This window comes from Centruroides sculpturatus, unplaced genomic scaffold (genome assembly GCF_000671375.1).
Source record: "Centruroides sculpturatus isolate CEXI.00-Female unplaced genomic scaffold, Cexi_2.0 scaffold990, whole genome shotgun sequence".
NCBI classification, from domain to species: Eukaryota; Metazoa; Arthropoda; class Arachnida; order Scorpiones; family Buthidae; genus Centruroides; species Centruroides sculpturatus.
Window position 1 is genome coordinate 253,948 of NW_019385152.1, and position 25,397 is coordinate 279,344.

Sequence of the window (25,397 nt, forward strand, 5' to 3'; positions counted from 1 at the left end):
CTGTATCTAATTGCTTCTTTGTACAAAGTATATTGTAAAATTTCATTTTCTAAAACTGCGTAATTAACAGAGATGCTGACTATTTTATGATGGAGTGAAATGCAGGGAGGATTCTCCGAATGACTGATAGTTTAGAGATTTGACATCGTTTCTAGAGCAAAAATAAAGACAGAAACGGAAAGGGACAAAAGTTCTGCCAAAGAGAATTGAGAAAATTTTAACTTTTCCACACCGACTGACAGACAACAAAATAGTATGTCATTAGATCAGGCGCATTTATGCCAGTTTCAACTTGCAGGGAGAAATTTAATGCCAAAAGATGATAATAGAAAGTGTAAATCAATTTAGAGACATTTGTAGAAGTAAGGAAATATTCTTACGTGCATAATAAATTAAATCCCGTGACAGAATAGGTAAACTGAAATTAGACAAAATGTAAAACAGGTGGCAATTTCTGTTTCCTTTTTGTCTCAATTTCCACCAAGAACATACCACTAAATATAAGCATTTAAAGAATAGTTTAAAGACAGAAATTTCAAAACAATTAAAGTGATGTTTGTTTCAGTTTTAGATATTGTTTTGTAACTATACTTGGTGTTCTTCCAATATTGCAAACCTATTCTTTATTACTCCAACTATTAAATATTTTATCTTTTTAATATGTAAATTTTCGACTATAAATTCGTATCTTCTATTATCTGTAAAACCAGTATAATAAGTCCTGATAATAGAAGATACGAATTTATAGTCGAAAATTTACATATTAATAAGAAAAAAGGACATTGAGGCAATTTAATTTTATCTTTTTCATAATTAGCATTCAATTGTAGGCCACTAGAAATTAATACAGTATATTCCAAAAATACATTTACCAGAATCAAAGGTATGATTCTCAAACTGCTGGTGTACTGAATCCATGGATCTTTTCATTCAAACTAATTTTAAAAAAGACTTTATAAACTAATATTGTACTTTGTTTTTTTAAAATATTAAAACACATTGGTTATAAATGGTAAATATTCTTAGGATATGTAGTAGTATTATATTTTTCATTAAAATTAATACCACCATAAAAGAAGAGATAAATCACACACATTTATTAACATCTCTCCATTTGTTAATTTAGTTAAAAAATATATATATCATTTTGTATACAAAACTTTTGAACAATTGACAAACAACAATCAAACAAAAATATAATAAACCATTCTTTTCTGGTATGCAGAGAATAATGGTTAATGTTTTCATGCAGAATATCACATTATATATATATATTGTGTGTCATGCGAAATTTATGAAAAATAATTTTATTTGAATAAACAAATACAGTCCACGTATTTGTTTATTTGAATAAACAAATATGTGAGCTGTTCACAGCCCGGTACACGTATTTGTAAAAACTAAGTGATTCGTACAACATGAATTCATATAAAACAGAATAATTAACAGTGTTATAGAGGGGTCGACTGTAACAAATTTAGCTTATTATTTATTAATACATTTTNTCTATATATATATATATATATACTGTATATATAAAAATGGACGTGTGTGTCCCTATATTTCACTTTTCTTTTTGCAAAACTACACAACGCACATAAATGGTGTTTGTATGTGGTAGTAGCCCCGAGTCTCCATTCGTGCACTATGATGGTTGCGTCTTGATAGCTATAAGGGTGCGGGAGATATGGGGGCTTAAAGTGGTTGACTTCAAAGATTTTCTATTTCGATTTTTAAAATGTTCGAACCGTTTTAAATTCGAATTTAATTAGCATTTGTATTCGAATTCAATTCGAATTGGTTCGATTATAAACATTCCAGAAAATTGATCAAATTGAAAATAGTTCAGTTTGACTGGACGTAAAAATTCTCTAATTAGTCTGGAAACGAGGGACATAATTCTTGCATTCTGTGCTATAAGGGTGTGGGAGATATGGGGTTGAAAGTGGTTGACTTTGAAGATGTGTAACAATGGAAGTGTCAACAGTGGAAGTGTTAACAATGGAAGTGTTGAGTAACAAAGGAAGTGTTAATATAAAGCGGCATGCAAGATTTACAGGTGGTTTTTTGCATTTTTGCAGGAAATTGAACATATTTTTAGACTCATGTAAAAATTCTCTAATTAGTCTAGAAACAGGGGACCTAATTCTTGCATTCTGTGAAAACGGGTAAGATTGGCTATAATGTAATTATCTTAATCTTCACTATCGTTACTTTTTGCCCACAAATAAAAACCCAGCAAAGTGGGTCCTTGCACCTAGTATATAATAAAAACTTACCATATTTACTCACATATAAGACGAGGTTTTTATTCATTTATCATAGCTTCAAATTCCTAGTGAGTGAAAGATTCTTTGCATTTTTGCAAATAATTTTTGTGAACTGTGTATTTGCATTTTTTACCAGATAGTGAGTATCTGGTAAAAAAAACCAGTGAATAGTAGTTGTTGGTTAATTATTTATTGGTATGTCATTTTCTTTTCTATGATTTCTTCTTTAATTATATTGCTTAATATACATATGTGAGAATAATGCTAAAATTACATATCTAAATATATAAAATTACTTGTCCTGACTGTCTGACTGACTGATTCATCATCGCCCAGAGCAAATCGCTGAACCTAGAGGTGAAATTTGATACACAGTTAGGGTACGTCATGAAAATGAACACTAAAAAGGGATTTTTCAAAATTCCTCTGCAGAGGGAGAGGGAGAGAATTAAGGCTTAAGCGGAAGAACGGCTTCTACTGTACTATTTTAGATGCGATTTTTTGTTTTCAACTACGTTTAGTCTTCATCGAGTACTTAGGTGTATTAAATTGATAACATTTGAGACATTGTTATAAATATTTTATTCTATTACGATTTTAAAAATGTTCGAACCGTTTTAAATTCGAATTTGTTATTTCGTATTCGTATTGTATGCGTTTTAGTAGGGTATGCCATGAGAATGGACACTAAGAAGGGATTTTTCTAAATTCTCCCGCGGGGGGAGAGGGAGAGGATTAAGCTTAACCGGAAGAATGGCTTCTACTGTACTATTTTAGATGCGATTTTTTGTTTTCAACTACGTTTAGTCTTCATCGAGTACTTAGGTGTATTAAATTGATAACATTTGAGACATTGTTATAAATATTTTTATCTATTACGATTTTAAAAATGTTCGAACCGTTTTAAATTCAAATTTGTTATTGCGTATTGGTTTGATTATAGAACGACTGTAAATGTTCCAGAAAATTGATCAAATTAAAAATAGTTTGTTTGATTCTTGGTAATTCTCATCATTCTCAGTGGTAGGTGTTATGTAACAATTACTATGGTTGTTGAAATACTAAATATAAATGGGGTTTACTTGCAAAATCCTCGCAGGCAAAGCTGCAGGTAACAGCTAGTTATTATATATGTTCAAAGATCTTTTAATTATTTTTTATATTATTTATATAAAATTTATATGCATCAATAAAAACTGATTATAAATAAATTAACAAAGTAAAATGGTTTGAATAAAGTACTGCTATCTCAAACAATTGCACTTAAAAATAAAATGTTCGGCTGGAGTCAGAGCCACGATCAAGGACTCCTGTTCAAAACCCTGATTTGTGTCAGTAACAGAAACAATTATTAAATGTATACAGTCACCAACTACCGTGTGTAGTAACGTTTAACAAAACCATGTGTCATTTTGGAACCTGTTCAATAGAGCTGCATCAAGATAAATTGTCACCCTTATGCAATAAATTGTTTTCACCCAAAATATCTAACTTTTTTGGTAATTTATGCAGAATAACTGAAGTTGTGTATTAATAATTTTTTTATTAGATTTTATTATTTCTATTTTTACACATTATACATATAGAGGAAATAGTTAAAAAAGTACAATTTAAGAAGAGGGTATGGAAAAAGTTTAACAGTTATGTGAAAATTTTTGGCAGTTTGTCTGCGGTCATTAGATGTATTAAAGAATTTATCAATATATATGGCTTTTAGAGGTGTGATAAATAATGTATTGCTGACTTTATATGCATGAGATTTTACAAAGAACGTAAGTTCGGTTTTGTTTTCTTTGTATTAAAAATGTTCTTTTACAGTAAGTTATAATGTAAATTATTACTTAAAGACATCTAATTGTCAGTGATTCATCCTATATGTAATGGCTGATGTGGGATTGTGGGATTTGTTCTGAAATGCATCCTGTAACGAAGTATATGCACATGAAAGAAAAGAAAATTTATAAGTCTGATATTAAAAGGCTATCTTAAAGCCATAATACATACAGTATAATAATATAATGTGTTATGCCAATAAATGTAATATCTCTGATTATTCCTGACTTATGATTTTTAAGAATATTGCTAAAATAAATTTCAATTTACATCTAAGATGTCATCACCCAATGATGGTAAATGACTACACTAGCCAATTTCAATCTAGTTTGTTTAAAATAAAAATATTTATTATGGTTGTGCATAGAAGAATGCTTGTTATGAAATAGTGAAGCAAGCTTAGATATTTAAGTAAAAGCAATGACAACTTATCCTATAAACAAGCTAAGTGGTTACTCAAGATTTTCAAGCTAAAGGGGCAAATAGAAATAATTATATATTAAATTAATTATAATTAGATTTGGATTTAATATTTAAAAATGGAACATTCAAAGAGCTCCAAAATTCATCTTAGGAAAATCTTCACTGTGACAGCATTCTATGTACAACATTTTGTAACTAAAGAACATTTGCAGATAAGCTTACTTTATCACAACTGTCAGAAAAGTTATGATCAAGGACGGCTCAGAAAATAAATGCACTTACTTAACTGCTGAACTGATCAATCATTGGATACTGCTTTTAAAATGTATCACATGTGAAGAAATTAAAAATATCTTTCAGTGTCATCAGTGAATATGACATACTTAATCTTTTAAAATCACAATTGCCACTTCAATTTGTGAGAAGCGGTGGTTGCTAAATGACTCCAGTTATACAGATTGTTACTTTTTATATTTTAAAAAAACACATATATTTATCCTAAATTATAATTTTAATTAAACTTTTATGATTTCATCAATTTCTTTGGATTATAATGTTTTGCAAACTATTAGAACTTCTCTGTAGAATTCCAGGAATTAGAAGTTGAAAAAATTGATCTAGAGCACTGTTTCTCAACAAGAATTTTTTGTTCCAAGGAATGAAAATTTCTTTGGTCAAAAACTAATTTTAGATAACATATATTACACTCACCAAATAAACCATCACCAGTTCATAATCAAACAGAAAAATTCTTTCTACGAACGTTAAATTAATTTTAGTTACAAAAGAATAGTAGGGTGGAAATCAAATTAGCTAGGAATGTAATTAACACCACCAGATAAAAGGTGATGAACATATATTTAACAAATAAGTAAATGAATACTTAATTATAGATATTTTAAATAAATAACAAATATAAAGTATAAAAATAAGTACAAAAGTATAAAAGTACAAATATAAAGCTTTCCATTCCTAATAGTGTTTAATACACTTTTTAGACTACAAACCAACTATTATTATCTGGACTTATCAAACGTTCAATAATGAGAGCGAATAAATTAACTCAGAGAAACAGCTTTATTTTCCAATAAGCATTTTGGATCTCCTCGACTCCTCTTCAGCTGGCATTTATATAAAAATACATTGAAGTCATCTGTACTAAATACAATCATAATTATTTTCCAGAATAATAATAGTCCATTTGTAGACTAAAAAGTGTATCAAATATAAAGTATGTTACTCTTTTAAATTTACTAACTAATATAAAATCCTTTAGGGGACAATTTCTAAAGTAAAGCTGAAAAACATGAATCTGAAGGATACTCTCAGAATTTTGAAAACTAAATAAATTTCATAATCTGTTCAATTATTAGGAAATTCTGTATAAATTGCTGTCAGTGTCTAAAATATATATGAAAAAACATATGACTTATGAATTATTCATAAATTTTTAGACCTATTATTTGAAAAACTCAGGTAATTGATTTTTTACAATTGTCAAGTCTAATTTTCATTTTTGCTTTGGAAAAATATATAGAAATTAATAATTACTATTGTTTAACAATAGAAAAAGCATTGTAATAAAAGTATTAAAAGCATTCAAGCTTTATGTCCTGCTTTCCTCCAAATACTTGGTAATCAGCACAAAAATCCTACTTTAGGGCATGACATAATGAATGTCCCTCGTGAAGATAGGAGGCTTTTGATGATCTCGATTCACTGACTGGATGCTACTAATATATGGTAAAGCAAGTACAGGATGCTTTGACAGCAGATTGAACAAACTGTTGCAAGATGGAATTGCTCTCACATGAGTACACTTTAACTACAAATCAACCAACAGTCCAATATAATAATCCAATATAACTTGAGTGAGGCCTCTAAAGCTACCATTTGGAAGCTTCCTTTGTCTCCTTGAAAGAAATGCACCAACTAATTGGATCTCTCATGTTAATACTATATGGGACAAGCAAGAGAACTTCAACTTATTGTTGCAACATTGAAGACAATGCTTCTAGTGAAATGCAACTATCATGCTTCCAGTACTGGAAACACATGCAAGAAACTATACAAAGAACTCAGATCTTATGCAAAAAATTCACTCATCAGTGAAATATTGTGCAACAAATGTGTTCCAGCAGAGGATGAAGTGCCAAGCAAACCACAGCAGATACATTGAGGTGAATAAAGAGACCATTTGAATTTACAGTTGTCACAATTCAGATTTTGTAGTATCCAGTATATCCCAAAATGTATCCTGCTCTACTATCCACTACAGTTAATTATTAACATAAACTTGTAAGTAACAGGATTACTGGGCCAATAGGGGTTAAAAATCAAATGTCTTAATAAATAATCAAGTGGATACTGAAGAGGAGGAAAAAATTAGTTATCCTCTTATCTCTCAGGTATGTTTTATGTAACCAACTTACTCTTGTTGACATACGGTTATAGTAAATTGTAGAGTGCAAAACAAAACATTGTAATGATATTAAAGAGTGTAGATGGAATCAGATATACAATAACTGAAATTAATTATATAAAAACAAAAATCTATAAACATTAAGTCAATAAAATATGAATTAAAAGAATAAAGTAATTACAATCATTGTAGTCTTCTAGTTTCCCAATTATTAACATATTTCAATAAAATATATTTCTCATTTTCATTTTGGTAATTTGCTATTCTATCCAATTTTCACTAGATTTGTCACAACAGTTGATACAGAAGACAATTCTTACTTCACATACAGTAGAGCGTCGATTTTCCGAATCAATTGGGGACTGGGGTTGTCCGGATAACTGATTTATGTACAAAAAAATAGTTTAACGTATCCGATGTCGAATTTTTCTCTGTTGCGTGTCACTTTGCATTGAATTTTCGTTGATGTTAAGCCTAACAAAGACTATTGTATCATTAAAAATTATTTTTTATTTTGTACAAACAAAATAAATATATTAAAAATATACAAAAATTATACTTCAGATGTTAATTTAGTATCAAAAACGTAAAATATTTGAGTAGCCCAAGACATAGCCAAAGATTGAAGTGCCACAGCACTGGCGAAAATTTAAATTTGCCGACTGGAATTCTTTCGGATGATTGACGTTTTGAATGATTGACTTTCGGAAAATCGACGCTCTACTGTAATATTAAACTGATAATTTATTGTAAGGTAATCAAGTGTCAAATAAACAAAGTTAAATCAACTGAAGAAAGACTAAAAGTCTGAAATGCATTTCAATTTAAATAAAGGATATTATATGAAGAAAGAATTGTTTTCTATGTTCATTGTGACAAATCTAGTGAAAATTGGATAGAATAGCCAATCACCAAAATGATAGTGAATTCTACTAGATATGAAACATATTTCTATTCATCAATTAATCAATGACTAACTAATATAAAACACCTGCACAATATAAGTTATATGACACTACATCCATTCTGGTGACCTGCCGGCAAAGGGATCAATCAGTATGGATGAGATAAGAAACAATATCCTGATTCATACTCTACAATAAATTGCAGTGGCCTTTACTAGATCTGGATTTGATTTGAATCTAGATCGCAACAACAGAAGGTCTTAATGTGAGGCCATCTGACTGTAATGGCAATGTATTTTTCAATTTTATATATTCCAAGTGAAGAAACATTCAACAAATAATTGATAAAATAAGTTCCTGAAATCACTTATAGAACAAAATCCATTGATATTTATTTGTAAGATAAACATTTAGGTTGTATATAGAAACAATTTTGAAATTATATTAAGAAAACATTTTAGTAAAAAAATTATAAATTAAATTCTATTATACAGATTTTGACATTTCATTACTTTTCCAATAGTTCATAATAATAATCATAAAGAATTCAGTTTCAGCCATGCCCTTCCAAACTTTAAAGCTGTCTTAGTTTAATAACTAAGTTAATATGTACAAAGTAAGAGAGGATACGTACAAAAAAAAGAATCAATTTTATTTTTGTTCTAATAAAAGTTTAAATTTAATATATATATTAATTTAAATAAGAAAAAAAATGTCTTTGTATAATAACTATAAAAATAAATGAACTATTATATATAAATAAAAAATACACACATTAAACAGTAATAATTGGAAAAATATATTTCTTATCTGTTGTATTTTATAATAGTATAAATTGTGCAATGTAGATTCCAGTATAAAGTATATTTTATATTGTCTTGATAAATTCCTTACTATTAAAGAGGCACTTCCTTTATTTTTATTGTTTTGGTGTTGACTATCTCATTACATTATAGTGTTTAATAAGTAAAAATGATCTAAGAGTACAAAATATGCAAAAATTAGCAAAATTAAACATGCTGATACTTTCAAGATTAATCATTCCCTTCAGAAATACAAGAACAGTTTTGTTGCTATAAAACCTCAAAAATGAAAACAAAAAATCTCTAAGGTAACAATGTTACAGAAACATTAGAGAGAAACAAGATTCCAAATCTTAAAAATTAGATGGAAATTAATAACTTAAGAAAAATAAACATTTTTATGACTGAAATCAACGAGCAAACATATTTAGCTTTCTAGTGTCACATAGTCTACACAATGCTAGAAGGCCTAATGTGTTTGCTTTTCAATTTGTCAGAAAAAATTCTTATAATCCACAAAAATTACATAAATAAATTTCTGATGTGTAATTATGAATTGTCTTTTACTGTTTCTCTAATGTAACATTGAATCACTATTACCTTAGTGATTTTTATTTTGTTTTGATTCTTATGTTTCCTAGCAACAAAACTATTCTTGTGTGTTCTTGAAGATAAACAGTTACAGTTGAAAGTATCAGAATATTTAATTTTGCTATTTTTGCATATTTTGTACTCCATTAAAGCATTTTTCACTCATCAATGATTGTTTGGAGTGAAGTTTGAGTGCATTAATGTTTTTAATCTACGAAAGAAAAATCTTGTGGTGATGTACCACTACACAATTTGGCCTATAATTTTTTTACTTGCATAATGTATTTTTTTTTTACATTAAATAATTATTCTAATTCTGTTGTTCATAATAATGTTTGCATTTCTTACATGTTCATGCATTCATGTATACAAATGAAAATAAAAACTACTTACTCCTCCGGCTTTAAGTAATTTCTTCCGAAAATCATCGACGGGATTTTGAAAGGTGAGTTTTTCTTGACGTATATGATTCACAGGTGGTCCTTCAAGTCTTAAATAAAGATCATATTCAAAATTTACTTTTTTGGGCTCTTCTTTGTTTTTAAAATACACTTCAATTGGCATAGTGAAACCTGCATATCCTGATTCAGACACTTGATATGGTGGCTCTTTGACAACTGAAAAATTTCATATAACCAATGTAATGAAGTAAAGCATAATCACATAATCACTAATAAATTAATAAAGCACCAAATATAAAAAGTTTTGATTTTTAAAATCCTTTGCTATAGGTGAAAATAATATATTTGATTTAAAAATTTAATAATAAGAAAATGTCAATAAATAAAAGAATAAATAAAATAAAGTGCCCTTCAAACAAAATTTCATACAAAAATGGTTTTATAAAAGTTTCAAGAAAAAGAAACAAATGTTTTTTGGATGTAAAAACTATTTTCTGATGTTAAGACTTTCCATTTTACAAAATAATTTATAATTTAAGCCTGAAAAAACAAATTTCAAAACTGACTGTTATATGTTTGTTAATATAATTATTAATTTTTACTTAAGTGCATAAANTTATCAACGAAAACAGATTATCCTGTATATATATGAAATTGTGTGATTTTGTATCGATTCACATTATCATATCAGAAACTAAAATGGCCTTTAGAGTAGAAAAGATTTATATATTATTGTAAGCAAACAAAACATGAAATTTTCTACAAAATAATAAAGACAAATACATAATTCTTAATAATAACAAACATTAAATTTTAGAATTAATAAATTATGTCTGATTATGTAAAAATAACTGACTGATAAATTAAGTCAATTAAGAATATAAATTGACTTAATTTGATTCATGGGTGGTTCTTCGAGTCTGAAATAAAGATCATATTCAAAATTTACTTTTTTGGGTTCTTTGTTTTTAAAATACACTTTGATTGTCATAATGAAATGTGCATATTCCGATTCAGACACTTGATATGGTGGTTCTTTGACAACTGAAAAACTTCATGTTCAATGCCATGACATTTCTGAATACTGAAGGCTTTTGTTGATTGCACATAATCAAAAAATATTCATTTTGAAAGAATTCCAATTGCTTAAAAAAATGTCTTAAATTTTTTAAAACAAATTTTTGAGCATCCATAAAATTAACAACAAAAACACATACACCAGTCATACTATGGTTGCATCTATTCTCAAAAAAAAAAAAAAAAAATTGTGTGGGTCTGTTTAAATAAAGTATTTTATACTTCATATAAACAAAATATGTTATGTTAATTTCATTACTTGTATGTTTTTAGCATATCTGTTAATTCATACTGTTATTTTTTGTGTTTTTATTGTCACGACTAGGCGCATAGATATACACTGGGCCTTTCTGCATCATCTTTATTTGGAATCTTCTATGAGCCAATACGCATTTCGGGCGTTTCAGCCTATAGAAAATTCTGAATAAAGATGATGTAGAAATGCCCAGTGTCTATCTATGCACCTAGTCGTGACAATAAAAACACAAAAAAGAAGATGACACAGTTTCAGAATACAACTATAATCATACTGTTATATTAAATGTTTTGTTGATCTACATCTTAAATGTAGATGTAAATAATTTTATCCATTCACATTCAACTTTGAATTTAAATATATTTTTGTATATTGAGATTTTGATACTGTTTCACAAAATACAATTTCATTCAAGCTACAATGTTTTTACAACCAATGACACACTATGGTTGTTATAGCAACCAATCTTGACCCTACAAAACTCAAATAAAGTTACTCTTTTATAATAATAGAATTTAAGTTTTTGTCTTGATACATTTTTTTAAACTTGATCTGCATTTTATATATATTTTAAAGATCTGCTAGGTTAATTTAAACAGAAAGTTATTAACTTTATAAACTTCCTCATATTATTTTAAAATATATGTTCAAGAAACACAACTAAGTTTTTTTACAGTATCATAGAAAGATAACATTTTTACAGTACCATGATTAATGTTTAAATAAAAGAAGTGGAAAAAAATTTTGCATGTGCAACGACTTTTTAGTCATTGCAATATTTAAAATACATTTCCATTTAATCAAATAAATATTTGTATAAAATGCTTCATAATGTTTGTTCCAACTGCACTTGCAGATTATAATCTAAAACATTTTTAAGAATGTACAGAAATTAAATGTATTTTAGTTAACTACACAATCAAATTATATTTATAAATATCAAGAGTTATGTTCCATTAAAATTATTAATATTTCTTATTTCTTGTAATATAAAATAAAGGATCTATAAAGAGTCTGGCATTGACCACAGTTACTTGAAAATTATTTTATTGACAATTCAGCCATCAGCAAAGACAATTATATAAAGTATGACTGCAATTCTTTGCAATAAAATGACTTACAATAAAAACTGCCAATAGTTTTTTTCATCTCTTTAGCAAGAGTTTGTTTTTGAAATCTTTCCATTAACCTCTCTACTGCCTCTTCCCTTATATAGAATTTATTTCTTTAACACTGTGCAAAAAAATATTAAATCAAGACTTTCACACAGTAAACTTTTATATGCATAATTTAAATCATACATTCTTCACTTAAGTAGCTATATGTTGATTCTAAAATGGGTCGTATAATTGGTGTTTAAAAATTACAGAATGTTTAAATTATCAAAATTTACTAGCTTTTAACAAATATATCTACATTGTTCAATATAAGACTAATGATGCAAATCATTATAATTACAAATTGATTACAATGAGTTGCATTACATTGTTAAATCACTAAATTGTATATTTTAACTTTTCTTTTAAATAATTTGCAAACATACAATTATTATTATGAAGTTGCTTAATAAATTATTTCCTAAAATTCATTATTAAATTATCAAAGTTAAATATTTCAACAACAGTGTTATTTGGTTTATTTATAAATTTAAAAGTTGACTACGAATTTCTGTATTTCTATTTATATTATCAATGCTTTGTGAAAAACAAAAACTGAAAGCTTATTTTTTGTTTCACTTCTAGATTTTATCTTTATATTAGACTCTCCACTCTTAACTACTTCCTGCAGCTTAACTCTGGTGTTTCCTCTTGCTTCATTCAATCTCCAAATATTGTTTGTATGCAAAAATTATTTCCATACAAACAAAATTTGTTTTTTTATAAATAAGATAACTGACTAAATTTGATATAAAAAAAACAGTAAATAATATTTGAAAATGTAATAAAGAAACAAATGAATAAATAAGATAATTAAAAATATAGATAATTACATGAGTATGACAAAAGAAAATACTGTGATTTAAAATAATGTACAGCAAATTAATAATAATAATAAACAAGTAATCAAGTACTATTAATAAACATCTTTGAAAACAAGCATCTGATGTTTAATCACATGCTGTGTGGCCCGAGAGTCAAATTCTGACATCTTGTAGTGCATAAAATATTTTATTTTGAAATTTTGATTTTTCTGGCACATATAGTAATACCTCAGTTTTCATTGATTCGGTTATCATCAATTTCAGTTTTCGTCAATTTTTTTTGCGAAAAATTTGTCTCGATTTTCGTCAGGATGCCCACATGACCTGATAATTTTGAGAAAACATAGGGCAACAACCCATGCATTTTCCTGCTCAGTGTGCCATTGTTTCTTGTTGTGTGTGCATTACCCCGCACATCTAGTCAAACAATTCCATTGTTTTCCTTTCCTTTTAGCTCCATCATGGAACAAAGAAAGTTTCCAGAGACAGCAGCCCTTCGAATACCATGTTAAATGCTATGCTAAATGTTCATTTATTCTTTACATTACTTTTTTATATTCATTTTATATTAATTTCTTATTGTTTTTAGTATTAAACCTAATATTTATTCTCTATAAAATGTGTTTTTGGTATTATCTTGGAGTGTCTAGAACGAATTAATTGGATTTACATTGATTCATATGGAAATCATTGCCTCGGTTTTCATCGGTTTCAGATTTCACCAATGTTTTTCAATGTATTATCAACGAAAACAGATTATCCTGTATATATATTTATGTACTAGAAAAATCAGAATGTCAAAAAAAAAATGTATATATATATATATACATATGAATGTATACACACTGTGCTGGGGGGGGTAAAAAGTGTTAGCTGGCTGAGTAACATTGAGGAGAACCATGGGTGATTAAATCATCCCCGGTTGATATCTTGACTGACCTGTATGGTTATATCTAAATTAACAGTTCTGGAAGCAAAGACTGGACGAAGGTCTGGATAGTGTAACTGGTAACGTGTCCGCACTGTAAGCAAGAGTTATGGGTTCGACTCCTGCTCCAGGTTGATTCTTTTCTTCAAGAAATTCTAAATTAAAGTTAATTTATTATAACTATTAAAATTATCATGAGATGGCAGCCTAATCACCTACCTCTAGACAAATTATTGATACTTTATATCTAATTATTAGTTTGGTCTTATTGTAGTAGCCCAATAAATTGGCAGATCATCTAGTTTTGAGACATCCTCTTGACTATATTGTCTTTTTATAGTAAGTTGTTTGCTTCTACTCAAATGTTTCATGTCAGTAAGTGAATCAGGGAGTCCAACATAGCTTTATACACAAAATTCCTATCCTAATCCTTTCTAAATTATATTAGCTGCAGAAACCAACAACAGAAAAAAACAAGAAAACAACAGTCATTGACAAAACTAAACAGAAAACACAAATTAATTCTAGTAGAGAATAATACATAAAAATAATTACAAATTCATGTGATAAACTAAGTTCACGAACTCATTAAATAATTTGAGAATTTGAATTACAGGTGTTGCATGTCACCATCTGTCAATAAAATGAGTAATTACTAAAATTTGAAATTAATTTAATCTAAAATAAATGCCCAAGTGGGATTTGGGTCATAACTTTCAAATAATATGCAAATATTGCCAGTTATGACAATCTGATTTTTAATTATAACCCAAGATTTATTTACTTTTTTGAATAGATAGAAAAGAAATTTACCTCTCTTTGGTTTTGGAAAACTTTCATGGAGGTAGAAAACTACTTTATCAATAAAATGATGTATGTTGTTGTTTCCGTCAATTCCGCGAACAAAGACTGTCCAATCGTGAGTGAAACCATCTTGTGTCGGATGAGACCTCAGAAAAGCTAGATGACCCAATTCTAATTTGACCACGACACTCTGTAATAAGTAATAAAACTAAATTAACAGAAAATAAAAATCTCCTATTTTATATTTTATAATGGATGACATTATATTCTCTTCAAATTTTTTAATTTTTAGGAATACTGTAATTATTTTAATAATCATTTTTGAGAACAGTATATAAATTTTTAAGTATACAATTAAAAATAAAATACAGATTAGCATGTAGTAAGGAAATCATGAGTAGAAAGGAAATCATGTAAAAAGATATGGAAACTACAGAAATAATTTATGAAGGATGCTCAGGAAAGAAGGCAATCCCAAGACCATGGTTCTGTGATTGTCTTCTTCCTTTTTGAATATTTTTCATAATAAATAAACTGTATAAAATAGAAACAATAGAAAAAATGACGACAACTGCTAAATTAGATAATAAACTCATAGCAATACAAGTGACCATAATGAATAAATGATTTAAAGATATAAAATGAATTTAATACATAAAACTGAAATATAAATCTTCAAAAATATTAAGGTTTTTTGAAAATACACATAAAAGAATAAAAATCCACAAATTATCTTTGAAGTTGAAAATATAAAATAATTATATTGCAATAACAATATATAAATGCTATTTCTATTTAAATAGTAATGATTAATAAATCATTACTTACTAAATTTATTATATTGTTAAACAGAATTAATCATTGTTTATATTAGTGATTGTCAAACAGTGTACCACTAGAAGATGACTAATGTGCCACAAATGTTACAAAAATATATTTTAAATATGTTAAAAACCCATTTGTATAAAAACTTATTATATCCACGAGCAACTAATAGCTAGACTAGACCCTTAGGTAACAATTATTAATATATACAAGTGTGACAAATTAACATTTGTATATTTTACAGTGTACAGCAAACCAAAAAAAATGTGAAAACAGATGATAAACATCAACAACAGGTGCTCTTCATCATAGAGAATAACAATCTTAAGATTTGATTACACAAATTCAAATGCAATTCTTCCATTTTGTGACCAAGCCAAAATTCAAAAACTCAGTCTTTAAAAAAATTAAGTGTGTATCTTTATCCTATTGAATTCCAATATTAATATTTAAAAATTCTTATTAAATATATATATTTCAGATTTTTATCACAGGATGTATTTTTTCAATAAAATGCATCTAATGGTAAAAATTTTTAATTGAATTATTATTACTACTTTTAACTACAACCTAAATTCAAATTTCATAAAAGTTTTTGGAATTTTTATTCCACACTATTACAATAATTGTTAAAATTAAAACATTTTAAAATTTCAATAATTATATTATACATTTGGTAAAAGTTTTGGAGTAAAAAGTGGATTTCTCTACAATCTGTAATACATCTGGCACTAACTTTCCTTTATCTGTTTCAATTTTTTTCTAAAGTTTCTGTAGTGAAACACAGTAAAATTTCAGAATTTTTAGTTTTTATTCATTAACTTTTTATATAAATTTTAAACATGAAAATATCTTCAAATATTTAATTTTTTTACTTATTATTTTCAATATTTAAAACTATTTTAAATAGTTACATTGAAATAAATTATTAATTTTCAATTTTATTTACTTATTAGCAATGCAATAGAATCTTGAATATCCAACCTTCAGTTATCCAATCTAGACATTAGTTTTATTTACATTACTGTAATGTATACACTTGTATGTGTCTATCAATGCATTACATTACATGGAGTGATAGGTGTAGAGTGAATTTTTTGAAAGTTCCTTGGTTTTCATTAAACGCACCTCTATGATTTCACAAATAGAACTGTTCAAAACTGGAGATAATCATCCATTTCAATAACAATGGTCTACACTTGCTAACGACTGTTAACACTTTGTGAGGTCTGCATCCCTGTCAACAAATCTAGATTTTTTTCTTTCCCTATTTTATATATCTTTCCAATAGAGACGCCTTGGCTTCATGAATTCTTTCTGTCAGGAAACTTCAAATTCAACTGGGAATGTCTAATAATATTAATGAAGTGTAGACTGACATAAAAAATAATGGAAGAGAGCTAAAGTTCAGATACACACTACATATACATGCCATTAGTATTTTATTTTATTTTTCAAATTGCACAGTAATTTAAAATTTCTTGACAATAAAAAACAACAAGTAAACAACAAGAAAATTATAAACAACAAGTAATTATAATTATAATGAAATTATAATTATTGAGTATTTTCAATATTCAGAAGTCTTTGTGATCTCATGTATTATTTTACTGTAGTTGCTGTACTATACATTCTGTCACTATAGTCATGAAATTTTTTACTCATTTCCTGTAATGGCAGTATAACTTACTAAAGCTCAGTAAAACTTCTGTATATAGTGAAATTAATTGGAGAAAACATCCCATTAACTTGGACTTTTGTAAATTCAAACAACCTTCACTCTGTTAGTCTGAGTTAGTGAAGATTTACCATAATTACTCTTTAATAAATTATGTAAATAAGAAATCTGCAATTATGCTATGGCAATAAAATGGTTGGAGCCATCACAAGAGAAGCTGAGAATTTTTACTTGAACCCAGAGATAACTTGGAGCCCATAATGATTACTAACCCTATAAAATTCTTATTTTTACCAACAGAAAACAAAATCTTTAAGATTGCTCTTTATTAATAAAGAAACATTTTATGTATTTTGTTTGTTCAAAATACAAAAGGCTAAAGGGGTCCACTATGAGATAAAAGGTGCTTAGTCTATCCCCAGCCCTATACAAACTCTCAATGGTTCTAAAAATGTTTCTTTAAATATGTACACATACATATACACAAATATATACTTACATGAAATGATCTTAATCATTTATTGTAAAATTTTTAAACTATTAAAAACCAACAATCTCATTTCAGAAAGAAGAGAAATGATTGTTTCTCTTCTTTTCACAAGACATTCTACAAATAGTAAATTTGAATTGAATCTGTAATAATTAATAAACATACAACTGAAATAATTTTCTTCTGTCAAATCCCTATCAAATAAAAATATTTTTGGACAACAGCATCTTCACTGTCAATTATAACCTCTTCTGTTTCATAATCTTCTCTTTTCTGCAATAAAAGAAGACACTTCATTCAATCTTTCAACTTAATATAAACATTCTTCTTGATGTTTCATATTCTACTGTTTCATTCTTCATAGATCTTTCTTGACTTAAAGACAATTTTTGGCTACGTATTTAATATTTGCAAAACCAAAAATTGTAACTGTAAACCAAAAAAGGTCTGTACACACTACCTTCTCTGGAAAGAAAAAATTACTTGGAGTTTATATGTTCACTTACGAGGAGTACTACATCTATGTCCCCACTAATTTTGATGAGCTTTGGAAAAAAAATAGTATCACATATGATAATGCAATCCTCCCAAACCATTTCATTCTATGGGCCATAACAAGTAAGTTAATGAGGTTAAAAAAATAAGGTATCCATCCGTGTAGTCTGCTGCCATAGGCTAGTTTATATAGACTCACCCTATCAAAGTTGGTGTTTTTGGTTATGATCAGGGATGCACAACCTTTTGTGAAGGGCCAAATTAGGATTAAGTTTACTGACTGGGGGCCGGACCTCCAAGCAATTAATGTGATGGCTGAGATTGTATGCTGGCGGCAATCTTCTTTATGTCTGGTGTAATGGCAGATGTTGAAACAACCAACAGATTTTCCAAATTCTCGTTGGTTAACCTGTTCCGTGTTTTGCACTTGTTTAAATTCATAAGCGAAAACTTGCAAGCTTGTTTGGCAGTACCTATGTATGCTTCTTCACATACATAGGTACTGCCAAACATGTTTGCACAAAATCGAGCTTTGTCTTTCAGTTTTGGAAATTATGTATCTGGCAGTTCTTTGTAGAATGTGAGGAGATTCGAATTTTTGAACTGTGATTTCAATTCATCACTGCACTGGATGTCTATCAACTCAAGTTGGACATCTGAAGGGGCATCTTTCACTTTCACATCAAATGGAGTTGAAAAAAGTTGCAGGTAGATCTTGTATTTCTGGAATTCACCAAACCTCTCATTGAATGATGTAAGGAGGGTGTTAACTTGGTCAGAGTAATCCATCTTCATATGTGGGTATTTCTCTTTCATGGCCTTGCAATGTGGAAAGTGTGTAAAGTTCTCTGATTGCATGTGGGACTTGAAAAGTGATAGTTTGGTCATAAATGCATTGATGTTACTTGTCAACTGAGAAACAAGTTGCATCTTTCCCTGCAATCTCAAATTAAGGTCGTTTAGATAAGCAGTAATGTCAGCAAGGAAAGCTAAATCACACTGCCATCTTTGTCCCTCCAAATTCCTTGTAGTGTTCCCCCGTTCTTTGAGGAAAGTGATAATAGGCCCCAATAGCTCCACAAATCTCTTGAGGACTGTTGCCTTGCTCAGCCAACGAACTTCAGTATACGTGGGCAGGTCAGCATAATCAGCATCTATTTCTTCAAGAAATGATGTGAAGAGTCGATGGTTGAGTCCATGACGGCGGATTAAGTTCACAGTATCATATACATCTTTCAGCAGACGTTCAAATCCCAGCTTCTTTGCACAAAGTTGCTGTTGGTGAATTATGCAATGATACTGGACTAACTCCTTTTGCCTGTCCCCAAGGTGGTTTTTCAGCAAGGTGACCATGCCATTCTCACATCCAACCATAGATGGTGCTCCATCGGTGGCAATGCTGGATAGCTTGTCAAAGTCCAGTGCTGATTTGTTGCAAACGCTCAATAAACTAGTAAATAAGTCAGCACCAGTTGTATGTCCAGAAAGTGATGCCATGCCAAGAAATTCTTCATTCACAATAAAATCTAGTGAAACACTTCTAATAAACACAATCACTTGTGCTGTTGATGATATGTCAGTGGATTCTTCCACAGCCAAAGAAAAATAAGCACAGTTTGCAACTAAAATATTAAGTTGGCCAGAAATGTCTGATGCAATTTGCGAGATTCTTTGTTGTATCGTCATGTGGTTAAGACTGATTGTTTGAAAACACTGTCTTCTCAGGACACATCTCACTTGCGATGATAAGACACTTTTTTATCATATCGCCATCTGTGAAAGGTTTCCCATTCTTGGCTATTAAAGCAGATATTTCTAGGCTGGCTTCAACAGCCGCATCCAATTCTCCAGATTGTTTCTTGAACACATTTTGTTGGCTGATTAGTGATCGTCGTAACGATTCGATTTTCCGTTTGCGTTCCGTACCTTGCAGAAGGAAATCCTTGTGTTGGCTTTCATGATGTCGCTTCAGGTTGAATTCTTTTGGCACTGCTATTGTTCCATTGCACAAAAGGCAAATAATGCTGTTGTTCTGTTGCACAAAACAGTACTTGTTAGTCCACACTTCCACTTCTTGAAACTGATGATTCTCGCGATTGACCTTGCGTTTAATGCCCGGCGCCATACTGTTCACTCTGCAAAACAATGTCTCATTGTGCCGAAAATTCTGAGGCCCGCAACAAATCATGTTTGAGATAAGGCAAGCTAGACTACCACGTGCTTTGTTCTGTATCCACTCTGACCAAAGACTAAAGAGGCGGGGACAGAAGACTATTACGCACACGTGGCCAGGCAGGTCTTAATTCGTTCGACCCCTGTCCGGGCGTCTCCACCATTTCTCAGAATTTGTGAGTCAGATCGTCAACATGCCAGGTGCAGGACACTAATCCATCATAAATGTGGTTACCATTCTTACCTAAATTATATTTATGGCCCGTCAGTTTTACCCCCGTGTTCAGAAATGAATCAAAAGTGATTAACACAGTGCAGTGGAAAATCTGAATATTTTAAATATAATTATTAAAATTGCGATATCTCGTTTCAAATTGGCGCTAGAATCAATTTTTTTTTTTTTTCTGTCCTAAATATATCACAGTTTACGACTGTTAAATTTCAAATAAAATAAAAATTAAAAATAATAATTTAATTTTAAATTTACGAAAAAAAGAATGTAAAAATAAAAGTAAATAAAAAGTTCCAATTAATTTACTACTTAAATAACCTAAATATATCTGTTTTCTTTCAAACAAAAGAAACCGCAGCTTTCTAGCTACACGGAATCATTTTACAACCCTCTTTGTTGACAAGTTTATGGCTTGACGCGGTTTGTAATAATTATTAAATCCAAAATATTTTAATGCAAATGGCTTCCTTTTAGTCGTAATGACTCTATTCCAACTACAGTATTAATTTTCTTGGTCCAACTTAATAATAATAAATTTGATGCGAAAAAATTTTTTTCTATTCTTAGTCTATGGAGAGATATTGTTGTAAATTATTGGTTGTTATAGCTTTTTGTACATTTCTTTTTGAACTCTGGTTAGTTTTTTCTAGTTTGAATGACATTAGGTTGACGAATAAGCGTCTTTTCAGAAAAGATTGATTCAAATTCGACTATACCAATCAGAATCTAGAATGTAAACAAATGCTAAAAAATCGTTATTTTCATGGTTTTTCAGCGCTATTTTCACTTATTTTTGTTATTTGACGCTATTTAGACGAATAAGCAAGTTTTCCGAAGCATAAAATTGAAGATTTCCCGCCAAAATAGAAACTTCCTGATAACATCGGAAATGACGTTCTAACATCATTTTATTTTATTTGATTCTTCAAAAAATCGTTATAATACTATGTATTAGACTTAGAATATTCGATATCTAAACCAGAAAGTGTTAGCTAGAAATAGACTTATTTATAGAACAACCCCCCATTTCTCACTTCAGGGAAAGTTATAAAACAGTTGGGTGCTAATGACTTTGTGAAAGGGAAAAGTTCTACACTTAGAAACTTCAAAAGAAGAGATTTGACCTGTACCATCCGCGGGCAGCATAAACATTGATAAGGGGCCGTATGTGGCCCGCGGGCCGCAGGTTGTGCACCCCTGGTTATGATTATAAATCTTTTTATTCTTTTGAGTGATAAATATTTACAAATAAATACATGTCTGATACATTTTCCTGCTTGGTTTGCTAAGAGCAGATGATGTTTTTGAATTTGGAAAATTGGATACAAGAAGGCAAGAGTTACAATGGCCAAATTCCAATCAAGTGAGTGGTTTCTTCTTCATGATAACATGTCATCTCATAATGCTGCAACTGTAAAGAAGTTGAAGGAATGTGCAAACAAGTACATTGATTGAGGAGAAATGTATTTTGAAGAATAAACATAAATTATGTCCATATAAGAAGTTATCCATGTTTTATAACAGTTGTCTAAAAACTTTTGGGTCTCATCTTGTATCGTAAAACATTATTCGAGTGATAATTTTTTGATTGATAAACTGTTCACAAATGAATGTACTTCTCTAACTATGAACAAAAAGAAAATGGAGAAAATGACAAGTAGAATCCATTACAAAAAATCTGGTATTAAAATCTTTAAGATTACATTAGATGGCTAGACAAACATCTGATAAACAAAATCCATTAAGACCCAACTCATCTTCAGTGATCCTTTAATCTAATCAAAACTACTTTTGCCAGATGATAATTTCTACTTTGCTTTTAATCAGATTTTGGTTGCAAAGATTACAAAATGGTATCATAAAATACATGTACTTATTTAGCTATAATAACCATTTGATGAGTTTTCTTTAGAAATAAATTCACATTGCCTTAATGTTAAATATGATTTGATTCACTTTTATTGTTTATTTGAAGAAATACTGATTGGTCAATTCATAAATCTGTCATTGCATATTAGCTTTCTCTTAAAAAATAAATAAATCAAATGATATTTAGTAATTAATAAATATCAATTTATTTCTAATCATTATAAGCTGTATTATTATATATTTGTTCAAGTCTTATATATACTACTTAGTTTTTATGACAATATTTTGTCTATAACAAAATCTACAGTTCTGATAAGATTAAACAAGTCTGGAGACAAATTGCTACTGGATATCTACTGCAATTAAAATACTATAATTTATACAAACTTTACTGTTCAATGAAATGATTTCTTAAGTAAAATAAATATTCAAACATTTGTCTACACCTTAATGTATTATCCTACAGTCTGTAATATAATAAAATTTGCAGAGTTAAAAATTTTCTTAATTAAATTGCTTCTTTATAAGTTTAAACAAAATATTTTAAAAAAAAACATTTTAATAAGAATATTTATGTGCTTAAAATAACACATTTATCAATTTTTTTAGTTTTTCATTAAGAGATTAATTAAAAATGACAGATTTGTTATTATAGTAATCAATTAGATATTAAGAAATCTCTTGACAAGTCAATGACCATTTATTTTGATTCATTCTGACAATTACATATTAAATATTTATATAATTTATCACCACACTGTAAAATTAATTATTTCAGCATAAATTATCATAAACAAATAATATCCAATATGTAAATCAACAAAAGATCTACAAACACAGATACCACAGAAAAACAATTATTATAATAATAACTTATAAGTTATGATTTCTCAAATGCCATTTGAAATATTTAAGTATGATGAGCACCCAATTGCTATTAGTTATATTCCAAACTAGCAGACCCTGCCATGCATTGTTGTGGCTCAAAATGTATCTATTATAAATGTATAACACTTCCCCCGTGGGGGGATTTTTCGAAAAATATCTTCTTAGTGTACATTCTCTTGACGTACCCTATTAAAACGCAAAAACCCACATCTAAATAGTATAAATAGAAGCAGAGTTCTTTACAGTAAGCCTTAATCCTAATCATCTCCCCCCAGTGGGGGAATTTCGACACGTATATTATATAAAAACACGTGCGTATTCGAATGCAGCGTTGTGTCAAAATTTCAAAGGAATCGGTAGGAACAAACGAACATTACATTTTTATTTATATAAATAGATAGAAGATGATCTGCTTTAGTTCATTTTCACAGAAAAGCATAATGCCTCACAGGAAAGCAAACTTAGGGTGTCGTACGTGTAGCGCCATCTGTTGGACATAAAAGCCTTAACCTAGATTATAACTTTTAAATATATATGTATGTGTAACGGAATAATATACAGCCTATGTCCATCCTGAAGTTCCATTCTAAATATTGGTGAAAGAATTTTTGAAATCGGATGAGTAGTTTCGGAGATTACCCACTGCATACAAACTTACTTACATACTTACAAACATTACCTCTTTATAATATTAGTATAGATGAAGAATTCACATACATCAAGGTCAATCTTTGTAATTTGTAATGCATACCTACGTTAAGCAAGACTTGTAGATTTTATTTCCATTCCAATCAGTTGTTTCTTAGACATTTCACACAAAAAGTTCACAAATCATTAATACAATTAGTTTGATTTCAGTAAAATATTTTTTAGAATAATATTTGATTCCCTTATAAATCAAGTGTGTGTGTATATATATATATATATATATATATATAATACAGTATATATAAAGTAAGCAGAGACAATTATCCAACTAAACAGAACTGGTAATGAAAATGTCAGATTATACTGAAATGACTGAGAAAGAAGAAAACAAATAATATTTTATATATTCAGAGAAATGTTCTGAAGAAGAATACCATGAGTAATTCTCCAGTAAACAAAAGAAAACAAAGTAGCAATATCCCACATATGAAGTAGTTTCTTCTATGGAAATAATGAAGGTGAGTCCTCTTGACCAGAAACTGAATGACAGCTTGTATATTCACTACAACATGCAAACTTCATGATGCCAAGCATATTATCCTGTCAGTCACTAGGCATATGACGTGTGACTTGTTTTCAACTTTTTGCTTATTTTGCTTTTGAATGAGCAGACTCAAAATTTCAATAAGTATCTAAAATGTTATTTTGCTCACCCTACAAAATGCTTGAATATTTGTATCATCTGACAACTTTGTAGCAGCAAGGAACAAGCTTCTTTAAATGTAAAGATAAACACAAATCCTTTTTCTTCTACTCCTAAGACAAATATAATGGTAAAACAATACATTTTTCTCATTGCTAGACATCACCTCAATTGAAGAAGCTGTGCTACAAATTCTATGTTTGTATGTAGTATGATCCATGTACAGATTTATAAACATAAGTGAGTCATCACTGCAAGTTGAATTTCATATGCATCTATGATGATATGCCTCATGAACAGATTACCTTAGCTTTGCCATACATCTAGGATTAGGACAGGTAGTTTATATGAATGTCCAAATTTTATTTGGGATCACTAAGGATCCAGATTGTAGTAGCCACTATATGCCACTAACATGTCTATTCAAGCAACATGGCTACTCCTTAGGCAAAAAAAAATCAAAAATTGTACTTTGGACTAATAACACTGGTTTAATAGAAAATAAAAAGAGTGAAACTTATTTAGCATTTGGGAAAAAAATCAACAACTGAGACTTGTCATCCATGCAATGTTCACTAAGCTACTCTCTTTCTTTCATATAATGATACAGTTATATATATAATGATACAATTAAACAGAAATTTTTAGTACATTTTAGTATCCTATTTTCAGCACTATATTATGTGCTTCACATAACAAGTTC

The 25,397-nt window shown here is 28.9% G+C and overlaps 1 protein-coding gene across 4 annotated transcripts in view; it reads right to left on the reverse strand.

Moving 5' to 3' along the window:
• Positions 1-25,397, reverse strand: part of LOC111635524 (protein AF-9-like) — a 95,237-nt gene that overhangs the window by 61,548 nt on the left and 8,292 nt on the right. For 2 of the 4 annotated variants that reach the window (XM_023380509.1, XM_023380508.1), the window contains exons 2-3: positions 14,704-14,884; positions 9,641-9,864 (exon numbers count right to left, since the gene is read on the reverse strand). In XM_023380509.1, coding sequence (XP_023236277.1) covers positions 9,641-9,864; positions 14,704-14,884 — 405 coding nt within the window. Of the gene's footprint in view, positions 1-9,640; positions 9,865-13,901; positions 14,339-14,445; positions 14,524-14,703; positions 14,885-25,397 lie in introns of those variants that run through there. The other 2 variants (XM_023380511.1, XM_023380510.1) reach the window with 2 other exon arrangements.